Genomic DNA, 17,097 nt, shown 5'->3' on the forward strand with positions numbered 1-17,097 from the left:
TCCCCCGTGGATGCTTATTCCGTGGTAGAATATAGCTGTGGATTTTAGTCCTTACTAAGTCGTGAGTTTGCCTTCTGTCGCCTTTAAGCTTGGCTAAGATACTGGGAGTATTTCACAGGTCATGTGGAGTAAGTAACGTTCTCCAGAACGTGCAGGCAGTTCTCATTTTCCACCTGATTTAGTCACTATGCTGTCATACAGCAGTAGGGCAATCTCTTCGCTACTGCTGTTTTATTTTTGTCCATGTTTCTGCATATCAAGTGGAAATGAAGCCCCACAAGAAATTAAACAGAAGGATGCTCTTGCGTTTCCAAAGGATCTGTCCTAAACTGAGAGGGTTTGGGAGTGCTGGTGCCAGGCAGATCTGGTCATGCACAGAAGCAAAGCCCTTGACACTTCCAAGAACATTAAATGAATACCCCTAATGGGTTTAAGCTTCTCCAGCACTAGAAAGAAGCAGCTGATGGAAGACATCCTGAATCATAGTCTTGGACTTGAACTGTTCCATTTAAATCATGCTTTAGGTAGCTAATGTGCAGGTCACGGTCTTAGACTCTAGATTTATGAACTCTTCAGATTAGCCAAGGCTTCATCTTCCTTTGCTTTAACATTTTTAGTGAGATATAAAAAAAGCAATAAATGTGTGGAGGAGGAGAGTCTCTGTTGAAAGCTCTCCAGAAAAAAGATTTGTAGCTGAAATAACAATTCTATGGGGAGTTTTTTCCTGCCTTGTTTGTTTGTTTGTTTGTTCTTCCTTTCTAGGCTAGCATTCAATGCTCATAACTGTGATTATTATAGTTCTTTTCAATCATAGTGTCCCCTAGGACACAAAAAAGGACTTTCCAAAAGTTATGCAAAATAACTAATACATAGATGTGTGTGACGGCATTCATATAAATAGCGATTATTGCCAAATCTTCCTTTTTTCTTGTTCCCTTAGACTATATGTTTTAATAATGAAAACAGAATTAGCTGATGTTTGGGTATGCACATGATATATTTCTACCCACAGACTAGTGATCTGAAAGGTATAGTAAACCTCATCCCCTAACAAGGAAGTTCTTTCCCATCTCAAGTGCAGTTCTCACTGGATCCTGGCTCCAGTCTCAAGCCATGGAAATGCTTAGCGTGATTAATTTTTAATTAATCATAAGCATCTTATATATAGAATTGTGTTAGCTGACGCTAGTGTTAACACATGAGAAATGTTACTTGCTGCAGTGGCGCTGGCTGTTGGAGATGCTCCTGTACACATGGATATTATAGTGAATAAGGTAAAGTCCAAGCTGAAGAATTGTTGGATTTCTAGATTCTACAATATACACTATTTCCTTCCTAAACATTTTTATTGAGCAATGTCACTTATTTTTTCATATGGACTCATTTGCTTTGATTACTCATATTAAAATGGAAAATATTATGCTACTTAATGTTTTAGTAGAAAATTATCAAGGAAGTATGATGTTAATGCTTAAACAATGCCCTATTGAATGTTTTCTATTATCACATTTTCTGGTTCTACTGTGACCTTTTAATCTTTCTTTCCCCCATGACACATTTTTTTCAGGCTGGATGAAACAGTAATGGAGGTGGAGGAGGGAAGCAGCATGCAGAACCGCTTGCCAAGGGATATGGAGAGTGTGCTGCATGCTCTGGTGGTAACACAGCTACAGCCGTTTGTGTCTCCCCTGCCATTCCCCTTCCTGGTCCTGTGTGCAGTGCCATGTGGTCTCAAAGTTGTCTAATTCCCTCGTGATCATCATGTGTTTTTCTGCCTCCTTTGATCTGTCAAGGAAATGAACCTTAAGTGACTTTGCCTCTCTTAGTGTGACATCTCTCAGATGCCACACTAAGGAGGAAAACTCTGCCTCCAAACAGCCATTAAGAGTACTGAAATATCCTGCTTGAAGTTATCTCCCAAGGGAAATTTCTCTAACAGATAACCAAAATTAATTACCTAGAAAATTATGACATTGATACTAATGGGAAAGCTTGTTTTAAGCTTGCAAAACAGCAGCCACAGAGCTGTAGTTCTCTATAAAACAATTTATACATCTATCACGTGCACTACCTGTTTAGTCTTCTAGTAATGTGTGGGTTGTTTTTTTTTCTGCCTGCTTAGAATCTTTTAAGTCCTATTTCCCACTCGTGTGTTTTATTATTATTGTAGCAAGGTATTTAAAATTATAGTTTAAAATATTTTCATGAAGGAACTCTTAAATAACTTGATAATGGATAATAAAAAAATTTAAATGAAAACATTCTATGTAGTTTTAAGATTAGTGCGTAAACTGCTTCTTTATCATAATTCCTTAGCTGTGTATCTACTTCTTAGTTATGTTAAAGAATACTGGAATATTGGTTCTTTGCTCTCTCTGTACTGTGAAGGGCAGCAGAGCCTTTCTGATGAATTCCTTACTGAATGTGAAATGCTGTTTAATGTGAATGTACCTGACAACTAGTACTCATATGTATGTATGGAGCACTGCCTAGCTGTCATTAAAATCAGTAAAGGCAACATTTGATTTGCTTATCACCACGTTATTTCAGAATATTGCACTGCCATTATCTGTCACCAGGTAATGCACACAGCAAATTCTGACACTAGAAACAGAAAGAATAAGCAAGCAAAATGATCTGCTCGTGGCTGAAAGAGCCCTCTGTCATGGTCACTGTAGTCAGTATGCCTATCTGCTCCATGTATGTTAATTTGAATGGAAAATCTAAATGTATATCGTTATACATGCAAGAAGGATTCATGGTTTAGTGTGACCCTGCCCACGGCACGGGGGTTGGAATTTGATCTTAAGGTCCTTTCCAACCCTAACTATTCTATGATTCTGTGATTATATACAGGAAGCAATATGCCTTTTCAAAGCTTCCCCTGCACAGTTCAGGTCCCAGTGGCTGTCTAAGTAATGAGACAGTAGAACTCGGTAATCATCGATCTCCTCCCGGAGAAGACACCTAGTGGCTACCGCGCTACATTGCTCCTCAGGTTCCTTCGCTGCGTTTACTAGGGATGAGATTGAGCTGCCTGAGCTTCTAGTGCCACTTGAGATGTCCTTGCACACCTTGACTGGCCTTCAATTCCTGCTGCAGAAGGGCACGGGTTGTCCATAGGTCTTGTGTCAGCCCCATCTAGGTGTCCTGATGCCTTATAGCATCTCAAACGCCACTAGACAATTTACATTTAGGCAAGTGAAGCTTCAGCTCTGAACCGAGAGTTTAGACATACATCTACTATCCACACAGGCAACTATATTTAGGTGTGTTGATCTCTCACGAATCTCAGCTACAATGCCCTCTAATACAACCTAGAATAGTCTTCTTTCGATTTATGATATTGGCATCATCATTGTTGCAATATATCATCCAGGGAATACTATAGTTAAGACCTACTTGAAACAGCTTCAGCTTGCATCTTGTACCAGTTACCAAAGAATCACAGGATGGTTTGGGTTGGAAGATACCTTAAAGCTCATCCAGTTCCAACCCCCCTGCCATGGGCAGGACCATCTTCCACTAGACCAGGCTGTTCAAGGCCTGTCCAACCTGGCCTTGAACACTGCCACAAATGGGGCAGCCACAGCTTCTCTGGGCAACCTGTTCCATAGTCTCACAGTAAAATTCATTTTCCTAATATATAATCTAAATCTACCTTCTTTCAGCATGAGACTTTAGTTGCTTTCATTGTTTGAGTTGATATACATTATTCCAATACTTGCTGTTGCTCTTGTAAGTTAGACTAGGAACAGTCAGAATTTTGCATGCCTATTCTTTAAACGGTGATGCTACAAAGCAATATAGAAGGGTCTTTTATGTTTGCTGATGAGATTCAGATCAACCAAACCCTGGATTCATCACTTTCCTTAGGCAACGGGCATGGTTTGCTGTAGGGTGAGAAAATTAACCTCCTTCACCTCTTCCACCAACCCTGCAGAAGCACCTTCTGCCTTGGTGATTTAATCACCCGTAGCGGCACCACAGCCTGCCTCACGGACAGACAGCGCTCTTCATCTTCAGGTGTTACAGGATGGAGAACAACAGGAGAGCCACAGGCACCTCCGGATCGCTAGAAATGAACGCTCAGGAAATGGCGGCAGATAAGTCCCCATGGATCTGCTTCCTTCCCTGCGAGAAGGATTTGCTTCACTCCCGTCAGAGGGTGGCAGCCGGAGAACCCAAACTGCCGCCGTCCCCGAGCACGGACCCTCTGCCCTCCCGCCGGCGGAAGCAGCAGTGGGACGGAAGCGAGCCGCCTTCCGCTTCCCCTCCGCCCCGGAAGAGGTGGGCAAAGCTGCGGCCATGCAGGTCTCCAGCCTCAACGAGGTGAAGGTCTATAGCCTCAGCGCCGGCAGGAGCCTCCCGGAGGTGAGGGGCGGCGAGGCGAGGCGAGGCGAGGGTGGGCCGGGGGACGCGCTGCCGGCCCGGGCCAGGAGCTCCCTCAGCCGTCTGCCAGAGTGGGAGCGGTTAGAAGCGCGTTGCACGCTTTGGGCCTGAGCTGCAGCCTGGGCCCGAGAGGCTCATGGAGCTGCCCCTGCTCCGTGTGCGCTTGTGGTGAGGGTGAAGGGTCGGTAACTGAAACCAGCTGCAGGTATTTTTAAGCTACGAATGCAGACTGAGTGCGTGCATCTGTAACTGTAGGTGTGTTACTCTGTAGATCTCTAAAACCCACGAGTTTCTAAATTTTTGGATTTTTTTTTTTAATGTGGAATGATTAAAAATACCAGTGGCAATTTTAAAATAATCAAGGAGAAAAAAAAAGATCATTAATGGCCTGAATGTCTTGTACTTCAAGTCAGATAAACCTTAAGTGATTCTCTGTTTTCTTTATGAATAATGAGCTCAAGACTGATTTATGTATTTTCTTGCAGTGGCTCTCAGACAGGAAGAAAAGAGCTTTACAGAAGAAAGATGTGGGTGAGTTTTCCCATCATATGATCCCCTGTAATACTCAGTTACATATATAGTGTGCAGGTCCAGAGGGAGACACTTCATTGATACAGGGAAGTTATGCACAGCTTATATTTTAGAAACTACAAAATTAAAACTATAAATAATTACTCCAACTTCTTGTATAGCTTTATGTGAACAGCACATTACCTGTACTGTTTTAAATTTCAGACGTTAAGTGTTGGGGTTGTAGATTCTACAGAAACATGATGGATGAATTATGTGACTACTTGACTGTATAGAAGAATGATTGATGAATTACACATATAGCTTATAAACCATGAACTGCATATATATATGGTACAACCATGCTACCTAAACAACAACTTATTTTTTTTTTTAATAGATATCCGTAGAAGAATTGAGCTTATTCAAGACTTTGAAATGCCCACGGTTAGCACAAAGATTAAGGTATCAAGAGATGGACAGTATATTATGGCAGTTGGTGAGTTAACAGTGTCTCTCTGTAGCAAAGCTAGAAAACCTTGATTGCAGAGTGACTTAGTATTTTAGGTAGAATTGGTAAGAGTTCATTTTTGAAAGTAACATTGAACTGTTTTGGAAGCTTACTCTTAAGATGTGATAGACTGCTGTCTTGGTAGTGGTATTGTGAAACTGCTTTTTAGAATACAGATGTTGTTAGGAAGGGACATTTGAAGTCATCTAGTTCCAACCCCCCTGCCACTGGGCGTTTATAATACAATTAAAACCTAAACTGTTTATAAGACAGTTAAAAACTAAATTCTTCATTATTTTTGTTGTCTGTAAATTTGCTTTAAATAACTTCTGAATGTCATTGTCAAGTATTGTTTTAAAGAATGGGGGATAATGCTACATTTTATAACTTTGTCAAAGCAGGATCCAAACATCAGTACTTCAGTAGGTAGTAATAACATAAGGAAATTTGGTCTTTCAGACTTAATGGAAGGTATTATTCAGTTCTGTATGATGTGTCTATTAATCAGAAGAACTGACATACAAGAAGGGTGCTTTCAGGTACCAAAGACAAAAAACAAGGCTGTAGAGTTACGTTACTAAGAGATACGTTTTTCCAGTCGCAGAGGCTTTGGTAAGATTGGAATACTTATAGTTGAAGTGCAGTAAAGTAATATAAGACATTACAGTAGAGAGAAAAAAAAAGGAAAGAAAAATAAGCTTTAATGTTATATTTTTGTTAAAATTTTTAATTAAAGATCAGATTATTCTTCCAGGAACTTACAAGCCAAGAATCCGTTGTTTTGATGCCTATCAGTTGTCCCAGAAATTTGAAAGATGCTTAGATTCTGAAGGTTAGTATAAGCTATAGCTGTTAGCACAAGATGTCTTACATGTGTAATTCAGATGGTACTCAAATAGAAACTTCCATCTCTGTGCTGAGGGCAAAATGTACATTGGGGGAACACAAGAATCTAGAGTAAAACATCACCTTGTCATTACCTCTGTATCTTTCCCTTTTCCTCCTCCTTCAAAATTATTTCCTCCCTTGGGGTGGTGTGAAGAATTTTAAGATTTACCTTCAGCTAGTAAGCATGGTGCCCAGAGTGTGAGTGAGGCTGAAGTCTTGTTCTCTGTTTGGGGTGGGGAATGTGACATGGGTACGATGGCTGGATGATGGCCAGGTCTACCTTCTTTCCCCTTTGAAGCAGTAAGGTAGAATGCACTATGGTTGCACCATTGCTCCTGAAATGAGCTCCCACGGCTTGCTTTCTGGAGCCCAAGCTCAGTTACAGGGTAAAGAGCATTTCCTGGGAGTGGGTGGGTTGGTTGGTTGGTTGGTTGGTTTGTTTGTTTGTTTTCTTGGAAGCAAGGTACTTGAGGATAGATGGTAGCATGGCCAAGAATCTAATTACACCTTGTTTGCTCCTAATTTGGACAGAGAACAGCTGTGGTGAGGAAAGCCAGGAGCCACCTAGACAATGGGAAAAGGGGAATCTGCTGGCAGTTAGACTAGGGGAGGAGATCAGAGCTGCTGGGGCTCTTGAGTTTTAGAGTGCACAGATTTGAGGAATGGTGTTTGGGTTGTTTTGTTTTGTTTGGGGGCTGGGATGTTAGAAGACAGATGGCTGAAAACTGGGATGGGGGGTGACCAAAGCAATGAAAGGGTGAGCATAGAGTGGCAGAAGTCCTAAATCATTATGGAAAAATGAAACTGGTCTGTGTTGTGTGTGAAAGTGGTGTGAAAAATAAAAATTGAGAACCACTGAGTTAGGTAAGAAAAAGGGAAGTGTTTTTTTTCCCCTGTGCCTCAGGGCTACAAGGAGTCAGGTAGGGTGAAGGCATGGTGCTACAACATAGGGGAGGAGTAGTGGTGGAGCAGGGGTTCAGAGAGGTTGGGGAGAGGAAGGTATGGCAAGAGTGAGACCCACTTCGAAAGAGTAGGAGTCATGATAGTAAATGATTGCTGGTAATTAGAGCTTAAAGTATTTTTTTTTTTGAACTGGCATCTTACTACACTGTGAAAGTATGTTTAATTTGTAAGGTAGCATAGAGTCACTTCAGGTAACTTTAAATGAGCTACCTCATTTAAATGGAACTAGTTTAGCTGAGGGAGCTACTCCCTAATGTTCCCAACCCAGCTCATTTGAAACTAGGCAAAGCTCAATGCATTGCAGTTTTCAGCAGTGTAGCTTTCAAATTAGTGATTTTTTGTTTTTTTTTTTTTTAATATTGAAACTCTTTGGAAGTACTAACCCTGTAGAAGGATTGCATGTGCAAGTTTGTGCATAGTATGTCCAAGCTTATGTCATTTTTTTTATCATCTTTGACGAGTTACTAAAGGTCCATGGACCACACACTTACTGAAAACCATTTGATTAGACCTTCCCTGAGCCAATAAATATGCAGGTGGGCATTGTGTTGAGGAACGTGTCAGGTATAAAAGAACGATAAAGAGATTACAAGATGCTTCATATGTTTCTAAAGTTTTAGAAAACTACTTGTTATTTTGCAAATAGAGTTATATAATTAAAGATTTTATCACAGTGCCAGAGTTATGCATTGACACCTGTGGGGAATACTTATATGACTAAAAGTTAGTGTGAGTGTAAATATTTTGAAGATTTATGCCAGTGTTTGCAAGCAAGTTTGCTTACTTAGTTGACTTAAATTTCTCTTGCTCTCTCCTCTAGTGGTTACATTTGAGATTTTATCAGATGATTACTCAAAGGTATGTTGAATGCTTTCAATGTATAAGTGAAAAAATGGTTTAATATGTATATTAAAATGCATTTTCATATATAGTAAATGCAGTCAATCAACACCACTTTTGGAACAGAAAGGGTTTTTTTTTTTAAAGCAAACAGAACATTTTTTTGTACATACAAAATGTTGTTTTCTTTGTCTCTTTGTATTACAATTTGTCTTACCACTCTTAAGGTCTTTTGTCTGCAGTAGAGAAAAACATCAAATAATGTTTTTTTTTACAAACAAAATAATGAGGAAAATGGAATTAGTTATTCTTTCTAGGATGACATTTAGTCACAATCCATTATGACAAGTGATACACCAGTACACCATTTTTGAGAGGTGAGATAGCTGCAGGTTAGTTAATAGCCTAATTTCTCAGTGGTGTTGTAGCCAGCATGATTGTAAGCATATGAATTAGGCAAAAATTGTGGAGAGAAGTAAAGTTGTTTTGTTTGTGTTTTTTAAGTGTTTATTTTGATTTTTTTTTTTGTTTTTTTTTTTTTAGAAGAGACCTTAGCACTCTGGTCCAGATTTGTTTTAGTAAATACTTCTTATTTGATCAGAGACAGTGTCATCTAGCCTTCTAGCTTTAGTCTTTTCAAAATTTTCCCCATATTTCAAAGGTGTGCATGAATTCAAGTAGCAGAAGGCAGTGACCGACACGGTACAGTAGCCTCTTGCTTGTTTGTCTGTAGAGGAGTGTGTCTGGTTGTACAAACCAGTTATTTGGGAGACTGAGGAATACACTGTGTTTGCAAATATGATTGAGTAGTTATGAACAGTAGCTGTTATGTGTGTTTTCAGCTGAAATTGGTACTGTATTTCAGACTGAAGCCCTACTTTCACAACTTAATACAACCCAATTTTCAATTTCATTTCTCTAAAACTTACCAGATTATTAGAAAATAATTTCAGGTAGCTGTCATCATGTTTTGAACATGCCAGGAAGAAGGAATATTATTTGAGAAATTACACTTGAAGTACTTAGAATCATGAAAATGCTGATATGAGGGGGACCTTCAGACATCTGAGCAGGACTGTCAAAACCTGCAAGCATGGCAGTTCCACAGTTTACTGAATAAATTGTTACAATACTGCACTACATCTTAGTAAATAATTTTTTCTTCCTGTTCAACCCGCCCAGGAAAATCTGAAATTTTTTACTGTTGCTACTGCAAAGAGTTTGACTCTTGTCATTTTTGCAACTGTGCTTCTGTTCTAGCTGCTGTTAGGTTGCCCTGCAGGGTGCTCTTTGCCTGGCTAAACAAACTGAGATTCTTCCGACCTTTCTGTATGTTTGCGTTTTGCCCCTTGTCTGTCTTGGTAGCTCTCTTGATGCTCTCGACATCCATCTTGAGTTAGGGTCTCAGCACTAGACACACTGCCTCGTTCTTTAGTAGCCCAGGGAACTTAGCTTCTCTCCAGTCTGCTCCCGCTATCCTCATAAGATTGCCACTTGAGGCTTATTTTCATTTTCACTGTGAGAGCGCATTGTTGGCTTTCATTCATGCTGGTATCCATAAGGCGAGTTGAACTTCTGTGAAGAGCTTTGCTTGTGGTAAATTTCCAGTTAAAAGCATAAATCATTAGGCAGATAAAAGCGTAAAGGCATTAGGCACACACAGGATTGATTAGGATGTATATGAAAAACATTATGTAACACTGACTGTGCAGCTGCATCTGTAATCTCATACAAAATTGTAGTTATACTTTTGAAAAATGATATTCCACTTGGTCTTGGACCAGGATGAGCGAGTCCACAATTATGGGTTGAAACATTAGGGGTTTCAACATTTCCGATATCAGTATTTTGATAAACATTTTCTGATATCAATATCAGAAAAAGCAGGGGGACTTGATAAATAAGCATGAAGTTCTAGCCCAGATCAGTACTTTTTCTGTGTCTTGTAAGGGAAGAATGTACAAATACGTCAGTAAAGATGACATTCAGAATAACTTTTGTACTTCTCCTTTCCTGAGCTTCTCATCCTTATTTTTAGTTAGTGTTGCTAGCAATATACTCCAGCAGTAGGGAACTTAAAATCTTCATTATCTGCTACTTTTAGAAGATTCATGGACTATACATATCCTAAACTAAATTACAGCTTTTCTAAATCTAAGCTAAATAGGGATGAGGCTCAGAGTCAAGAGTTAGCCTGTAATTATCCATATAATTTAATTGTTTGCGTGTTTTGTGGCATGAATTTGGGCCAGGCCAACTGTTCCTCTGTCACATAGTGCCTGAGCATGTTTTGAGATACAGCATAAATGTAACGGAGGTTGTGGACGATGTTGTCTCTGGAGTAGGAAGAGCTCTTTCATATGGATATAAGTTGTGCTATGTTGACTTGCCATCTGGACTATAGAGGCAAGTTCTGGCCTATTTTATTTACTATCATAGATCTAGCCTTCTAAAAATAACTTTCCTGTGGGGTTTTTCAGGACTGAGGTGTTTGCCTATTTTTCAGAAGGAAAATATATGCTTATTCGCATGGCAGACAAAAAAAATATACAAAGGTCTTTGGTTTCATTTATTGGAACACTGCTGTGCATCAGGATGTACGTACAGTTTTTGTTCTTAGTATCTGTGAGCAGACTGATGTCTGCATGATATTATACCTGAAAGAAATCAGTAAATCTGGTGCCTGAAGGAAGTACAGATGTTAATTTTGGTGCAGCACAGCACCAAGATAACTAATACTGCTCTGGTTCCAGAGTTGCTTTTAGGGTGTCTGTCACATATAATCTTGTGGATATTCATTTAATATTTATTAGTAAAGCTCTTTGCTGTACCTGGTGAGAATGATGAAGGACTAGTTGATTATAATTTTAATAGAAGTGGTTTAAAGAAGTTGTGATTAACCTGTTTGAGCTTGAAAAAAATCACTGAAGTCTGTGCTGTAAAATGAGGAGATTGTAATCTGCTTCTGTATGCTTCAGTGTTTTCTATTTTATTTTCAGGTTGTCTTCCTGCAGTGTGGAAGATTTGTGGAGTTTCATTCACAGCATGGCCATTACTACAAGACAAGAATACCAAAATTTGGTAGAGATTTCTCTTACCACTATCCATCATGTGACCTGTATTTTGTAGGAGCAAGGTATTGATTAAATGAATTCTTTTATTTCACTACTGTTAGCAGTATTTTCCAAGAATAAAATGAGCATTAAAAGACCAGAAAAGTTAAAAATTTGAAGTGGCATTTCCCTCCAAATTAATAATGGAGACTTTTTGTGAAGAGTGGTTAATGTGGGAAGACTAAGATTAATTTGATTTCCTGTACTGTTTTAAGACTTTCTGATTCTTAAACCAGGTACATCATATATTTGCAAATTTGTTATAGAAACTGCAATTCATTGTACTGTTTTAAAAAGTGATTGGCATCTAAGCAAGGAAAACTAAATATGTTTTCTATCCTGGTTGTTGTTTTGTGAGTCAAATCACATGAAATAATTAATTGACTTTGTGAGAAGGCAGTAATAAAATGAGGTCTGTAGGGTTTCAAGCAAGGTAGCAATTCAAGATGTAACAAATCATAGGAAAAGATCTAAAGGAATTCATGCATCTTTTCCCTGCAAAAGGAATAATTGGTAAGATATTGCGGTGTAATAAATATATTTGGTAAACATGCACATTTTTCTCTGTTTTTAACACTGGAGGATAGATTTGTCTTATGTTTTTATGTTGTGAAGTCTGTAAATTATGTATTTGGTAAAATTAGGCTGTTAGAACTTTTATAACTATTCCTTATGACCGTATTTTTCAATATTCATAAGAGAAAGGAGTAATTCTGGATTTTTCCTTTGTAGTTCTGAAGTATACAGGCTAAACCTGGAACAAGGAAGGTTTCTGAACTCCCTGCAAACTGATGCTTCGTAAGTTATCTGGGCTGCATGACGCCTATCTGTCATTTCCACCAGGTGGAAGCAAACTACTAGCATGCTTGCCATCAGTGCTGTATCTGAATACTGCCCAAATGCATTGAAGAGTTGAAAAGGAACATATGCGAAGCCTGAGCCTTATTTTATGTTCTGTAATTATTTGTTCTAGTTTTTATGTTTTAATTGAGTTTTCTTTTGTGGATATTTTAAAATTGCTTAATATAGACTTGTAATAGGTATTATATAACTTGATCTTAAGAGCGTTTCATTAAAACTGTGCCATTATTGCTCAATTTAGCCATCTTATAGAGATCTACCCACAGGGTATGTACTTTCCCAGACATGTCTTTGTCCTTCTGCTCTTGGAGTAGCCCAAAGAGAATTTTTATATCTCCAGCATTTGTCTCATTCTTTTGAAAACACTACTAGAGCAGAAGCCCGGCTTCTTTCATGTTGGGAGAGGCAGATGAGAACAACAGACTTGATGAGATAAAGTGGCTCGTTGGTGGGCAGCAGCTGGTGTTCAGTGGGTGGGGTAGCTTAATGGAAGAAGCAATATTTGGGAAGGCACGTTACAGAAACTGAGCAGCAGAGACAAAAAGGGGAATCCTGCAGTGAGAGAGCCGAGTGTGTAGTGTAAAATCTGAATTGAGAGAGGTGAGACTTGGAAGTTGTGAAAAGGTTGTGAAGTGAGGAAGTCGGATGGGTTATAGAATTGGAGGTGGAGGCCTTTGAATGGAAGAAGCTGGAAAGCACCGTGATGAGTGGTGTAAAGAGAAATATTTGTACTTTGGAAGAGTTGCTGGAAAAACTCTTGGTTTTTCCAAGAGCCATCTTGGGTGCCCTGTTGAGAAATAGGATGCTTGGGTGAGGGAAAGGAAGACAGGCCATTCATCAGAATGCGGTGGAGGTGTAAGCTTCCAAACATGAGTAATTGGGAAGACCTTTTGACATAACTGGGTTGTTTAAGAATGTAGTGGAGCAGAGCAATATGGCAAGGCTTGTTGGTGGGTATGGGAAGAGAAATGCAGTCATTCACGTTGGAGAGAACTGTAGAGCTCAGTCTCCTGCTCAAGGCATGGTCATGCTGAATTCAGGTGAATATTTCCCAGGGGATATGAAAACGCCAAGGATGGAAGTTCCACAGCCTCTGTGGGCAACCTGTTCCAGTGCTTATTTATCCATATAGCAAAAAAACATTATCCTTACATCCAGTTGGAACCTTATCTATTTCAAGTAATCAGCAGTGTCTTTAATGGCTCCAAATTTTTGGTAAGCTCCTCCTAGTGTAAGAAACTGCTATTAGGTGGCCATCTGTCTGTCCCTGCCTCTCTCTCTCCCTCCAGCTTTTACTTTTCCAGGCTGAGCAATTGTGTACCTGATTACAGAAACCTTTTTGGTTGTTCATGTGTTAAATTAGCATGAGGTCATTAAACTTGCTCCTTTTTCTGTTTCAGAGAAAGTAATGTCTGTGACATAAATCCTGTGCATTTCCTGTTTGCTATGGGGACAGCTGAGGTAAATATTAGCATTCCTTTTAATGAAAGGGCAATAATGTTTGCTTTTCTTATATTGGTTTGCGTGAGGATAAGAAGTCATGACAGGAACCTAATTAATTAATGTGATCTCATTGCTGTGTTAAGCATAGATCTGTTAAACAAGGTGACTTTTTAGAGCATAGGGCAGATACAGTTTCTAAGCTGCTTTGGTTGCTGAGATGCTCAAGAATTTTGCCCATGGGAGTGAAAATATTATCTTGCTTTACAGTGTAGCCATCTGTAGAAATTAGCTAGCATGTGTACCCTGTTAATCATCAGAGATTTAGTGTTAATTATACTGATTCAGATCACATTTTTGAAAATCAAAAGTGAAATGTGTGGAGCTTGTATGCTACTATTAGAACAACTCATGTTAACCTAGGAAATTCGATTAATCATGGATTAAATAATACATATTGTAAACATTTTCAGGATACCAGACATCAGTTGCATAAGCTTAAAATGTATTTTCTAAACTCTTTAGGGTAAAGTGGAATGCTGGGACCCTAGAACTAGAAATCGAGTTGGGCTGTTGGACTGTGCTTTAAGCAGTGTGACAGCAGATACTGAGTGAGTAAAGGCCACCTTTTCAAAGTGTCATCTTTTGGGTTGTTTTTTTTTCCAGAAGTTTTGCTTTTAGAAACAAATCCCACTTTGTGTTAAAATGGCATGCCCATGGTCCTCTCTTCTCACTGCTAGTGTGAATAAAGGGTTTTCTTAGTCATAAAGGAGTCTCTTAGTCATTGACCTTAGTAGTGGCTATTATTATATACAACCACAAGTTGTAAAGAATGCAGCTTTTTGAAGTAGTGTTTCTGAGTGATACCTGTAAATTAATTTGCATTAAGTGTCTCAGTTGTTTTTAACATTTAAAAATTATTTGTAGCTTTTATTAAAAGAATGTCTAACTTTTAAGCATTGTGCTTTGCAGGATAGAAGGTTTACCATCCATTTCAGCACTGAAATTTGATGGAGCTTTGAATATCGCTGTTGGAACATCTACTGGGCAGGTAGACTTAACTTTATCTGCAACAATTCTAAAGAGATCCTGGTTTTGCAATTGCCAGCCCAGGTCTATCACATGTTGAGTGCATTTATTGTAATGGAAATACCTATGACAATACAAATAAATACAAGTATTTGCAAAAGCATATATCACATAGAGTAGCAATAGCCATTCTTAAACTACAGATTAATTTTGTCAGATGATCTTGCCCTTCAGAAGTAGGGACCATGTAATATCATCACAACCTACATACTACACAACTTCAAATTCTGTAGTTTTTTTATGAAGTATGTGGGGAATTTCCTACTTTTTGAGACTCTTAATCAGTATCATCTCAATTCAGCAGATCTGCTTTCCCTTACCTTGATGGTGGCTAAAAAGGTAGAAGTGAAGTCTTTCAACTACCATTTTTACTGTCTTTTCTGTAAGGGATCATTTAGATTCATTTATTCATTGTTGCCATGGTATTTTTAAAGTGAAGTATGGGGATTTTTTTCTACTTTGGTCAGTCTTTTCATGGGTTTAGAAAACTGTAGCTTGTTCAAGAGCAGATATATATGGTGTTTCACTGAGTGAAAGTGATAGTCACTGAATGTGGAAGGGGGTAAGAAAATTCAAACCTTGCAAGAACAGCACAAGAATCTGAAAGTGAAATATTAATAATTAAGGAATACATAGAGCCTTGAAAACTATTATTTTTTAGAATAGATACTTAAAATACCTTCGAAAGATGGTGAGCTCTTAATTTTTCTAGACTGAAGCACATTGAGGTTAAGATATATTGCCAGAATAAATAAGGCACTCTTAATAAGTAAATTCTGTTTTCAGAATTTAAAACTACTTATGTAAGTCCTGTCCTTGCTTTTAAGTAAAAAACCCTCAAGTTTAGTTAAATCTTTAGTGTGTGTGACTTTCTCTTGATCTTGCAATATTCTAAGTTTAATCTGTCTCATTCTTCAAGGTTTTATTATATGATCTCCGGTCTAGTAATCCGTTAATAGTCAAAGATCACCACTATGGCCTGCCTATTAAGTCAGTTCTGTTTCAGCGTCAGTTGGATTTAATTATCTCTGCAGATTCTCGAATCATAAAAATGTGGAACAAAGATACGGTGAGTGTTTTTATGTTGGTGCATTCAGTTTTCTCAATCTTTACTTGTTGGTTGGTTGGTTTTTGTTGTTGGGCTTTTTTTTTTTTCATGCAGCTTAAATAATAAAGCTGAAATTGAGTGTAGGAAGTCATGTTTTTAACATGTCCTAATTTCCATAGTATTTTGTCCAGTCTGAATGAATAAAGCAACATCTGGGAAATTATTCAACAGCCTGTCAAGGATAAAGATATACTCAGGTGTTTTTTTTTTTAGCTGTTTGTACATGTCTGCCTAAGATGCTTCTTTCAGTAGAAGGATTTAAACAGAAAAAGTAGTATCTTAGCAATTGCCCTGGTTTGCGTATTTCTCAGTCTGCTTGAACACATCCAGTTACAATTTTCGTCAGAGAGAAACATGGTTATTCCAGTTCCCTTGTGCAAAGAAGGGCCAACTTCAAAGGTAGATTAGTTAGTTTATGACCCATTAAAATCAGGTGCTGCTTATTTGCACAGAAGCCTATTTGGATATTGAAGCCTGGATCCAAATAACACATATTAGGCTGTATTGATATATTATATTGCAGCAATGTCTCTATCCCTGCTTTTCTCACCTTTAAGTGAAACTGAAATTTTTAGCTTTCATAACACTATTTCATTGTATTATGCTGTTATTTTCCTTATCTTACTCTTCCAATGAAGCCTGCACAAAATATGTTACCCCATAGATTCATTGTGATACTACTGTAACTTGATTTGTTCGGCTTGAGGGGCTATGTTTAGTCATGTATTTCTTCTCAAAAATGTGCTCCATCTATGCTTTTCTGGCTTTACAGTGAAACATATCAAGAGCAGTTATAGTTTAGGGACACTTTTTTCTTAGTATTTCAGGCAGTCATTTCTCTATTGTGCTTCTTCATGAACTTTCAGCAGCCTCTTTTATTTTTTCTGTGATCACAAGCAGTTTTTTGTAAGCTCCTCTGCAGTTATTTTTTTATTGTTTAAAAGAGCAAATAAATTATTGGTTATTATTTAAAACATCTGCAGTGGCCTCTCTTCACTTTTCCTAGGTATATATACATCTCCCTCATTGAGAATGGAACACTGTAGTGTTTGTCAGGTGGCCTCTGCAGTGGGAAAAGGGAGGTTTTCTTACTGCTGGAAGGCAAAGATAGCTTTGGACTCTTTCCTAGAGTATGTTCCAGCTGGCTCCACCTCTCCCAGATGTTGGTTCCTGACTATCTCTGGCTGGGAACCAACTGCAGAGGCAGACTGTGGGGTGGAGAGCGTATGGCTTTGATACCAGAATAGCCCCATGCTGAGACGTGCCTTGGGGTGGGGAGCATGAGGCTTTTGTCTGCTAAGACCGGGGTGGAGGAGGACTCTTATTAATCATCCAAGAGAGACCAGAGGTGGGTGGGGTAACTGCACGTAACTGGGAGGGAA

General features: G+C 38.7%; 1 protein-coding gene across 1 annotated transcript in view; it reads left to right on the plus strand.

Annotated features, from left to right (window-relative positions):
- Nucleotides 1–4,220: 4,220 nt before the first annotated feature.
- The window catches only part of NOL10 (nucleolar protein 10), a 52,946-nt gene continuing 40,069 nt past the window's right edge, over nt 4,221–17,097 (plus strand). Inside the window, exons 1-11 of the mRNA XM_062634507.1 lie at nt 4,221–4,374; nt 4,878–4,923; nt 5,303–5,401; nt 6,168–6,245; nt 8,085–8,122; nt 11,104–11,240; nt 11,950–12,015; nt 13,479–13,539; nt 14,044–14,129; nt 14,491–14,569; nt 15,527–15,676. Of these exons, the coding sequence (XP_062490491.1) occupies nt 4,309–4,374; nt 4,878–4,923; nt 5,303–5,401; nt 6,168–6,245; nt 8,085–8,122; nt 11,104–11,240; nt 11,950–12,015; nt 13,479–13,539; nt 14,044–14,129; nt 14,491–14,569; nt 15,527–15,676 (906 nt within the window). The 5' untranslated portion in view covers nt 4,221–4,308. The remainder of the gene's footprint in view (nt 4,375–4,877; nt 4,924–5,302; nt 5,402–6,167; nt 6,246–8,084; nt 8,123–11,103; nt 11,241–11,949; nt 12,016–13,478; nt 13,540–14,043; nt 14,130–14,490; nt 14,570–15,526; nt 15,677–17,097) is intronic.

This window comes from Pezoporus occidentalis, unplaced genomic scaffold, assembly GCF_034315485.1.
Source record: "Pezoporus occidentalis ecotype Australia unplaced genomic scaffold, CSIRO_AGI_Poc_V1 ctg43, whole genome shotgun sequence".
Taxonomy (NCBI): Eukaryota; Metazoa; Chordata; class Aves; order Psittaciformes; family Psittacidae; genus Pezoporus; species Pezoporus occidentalis.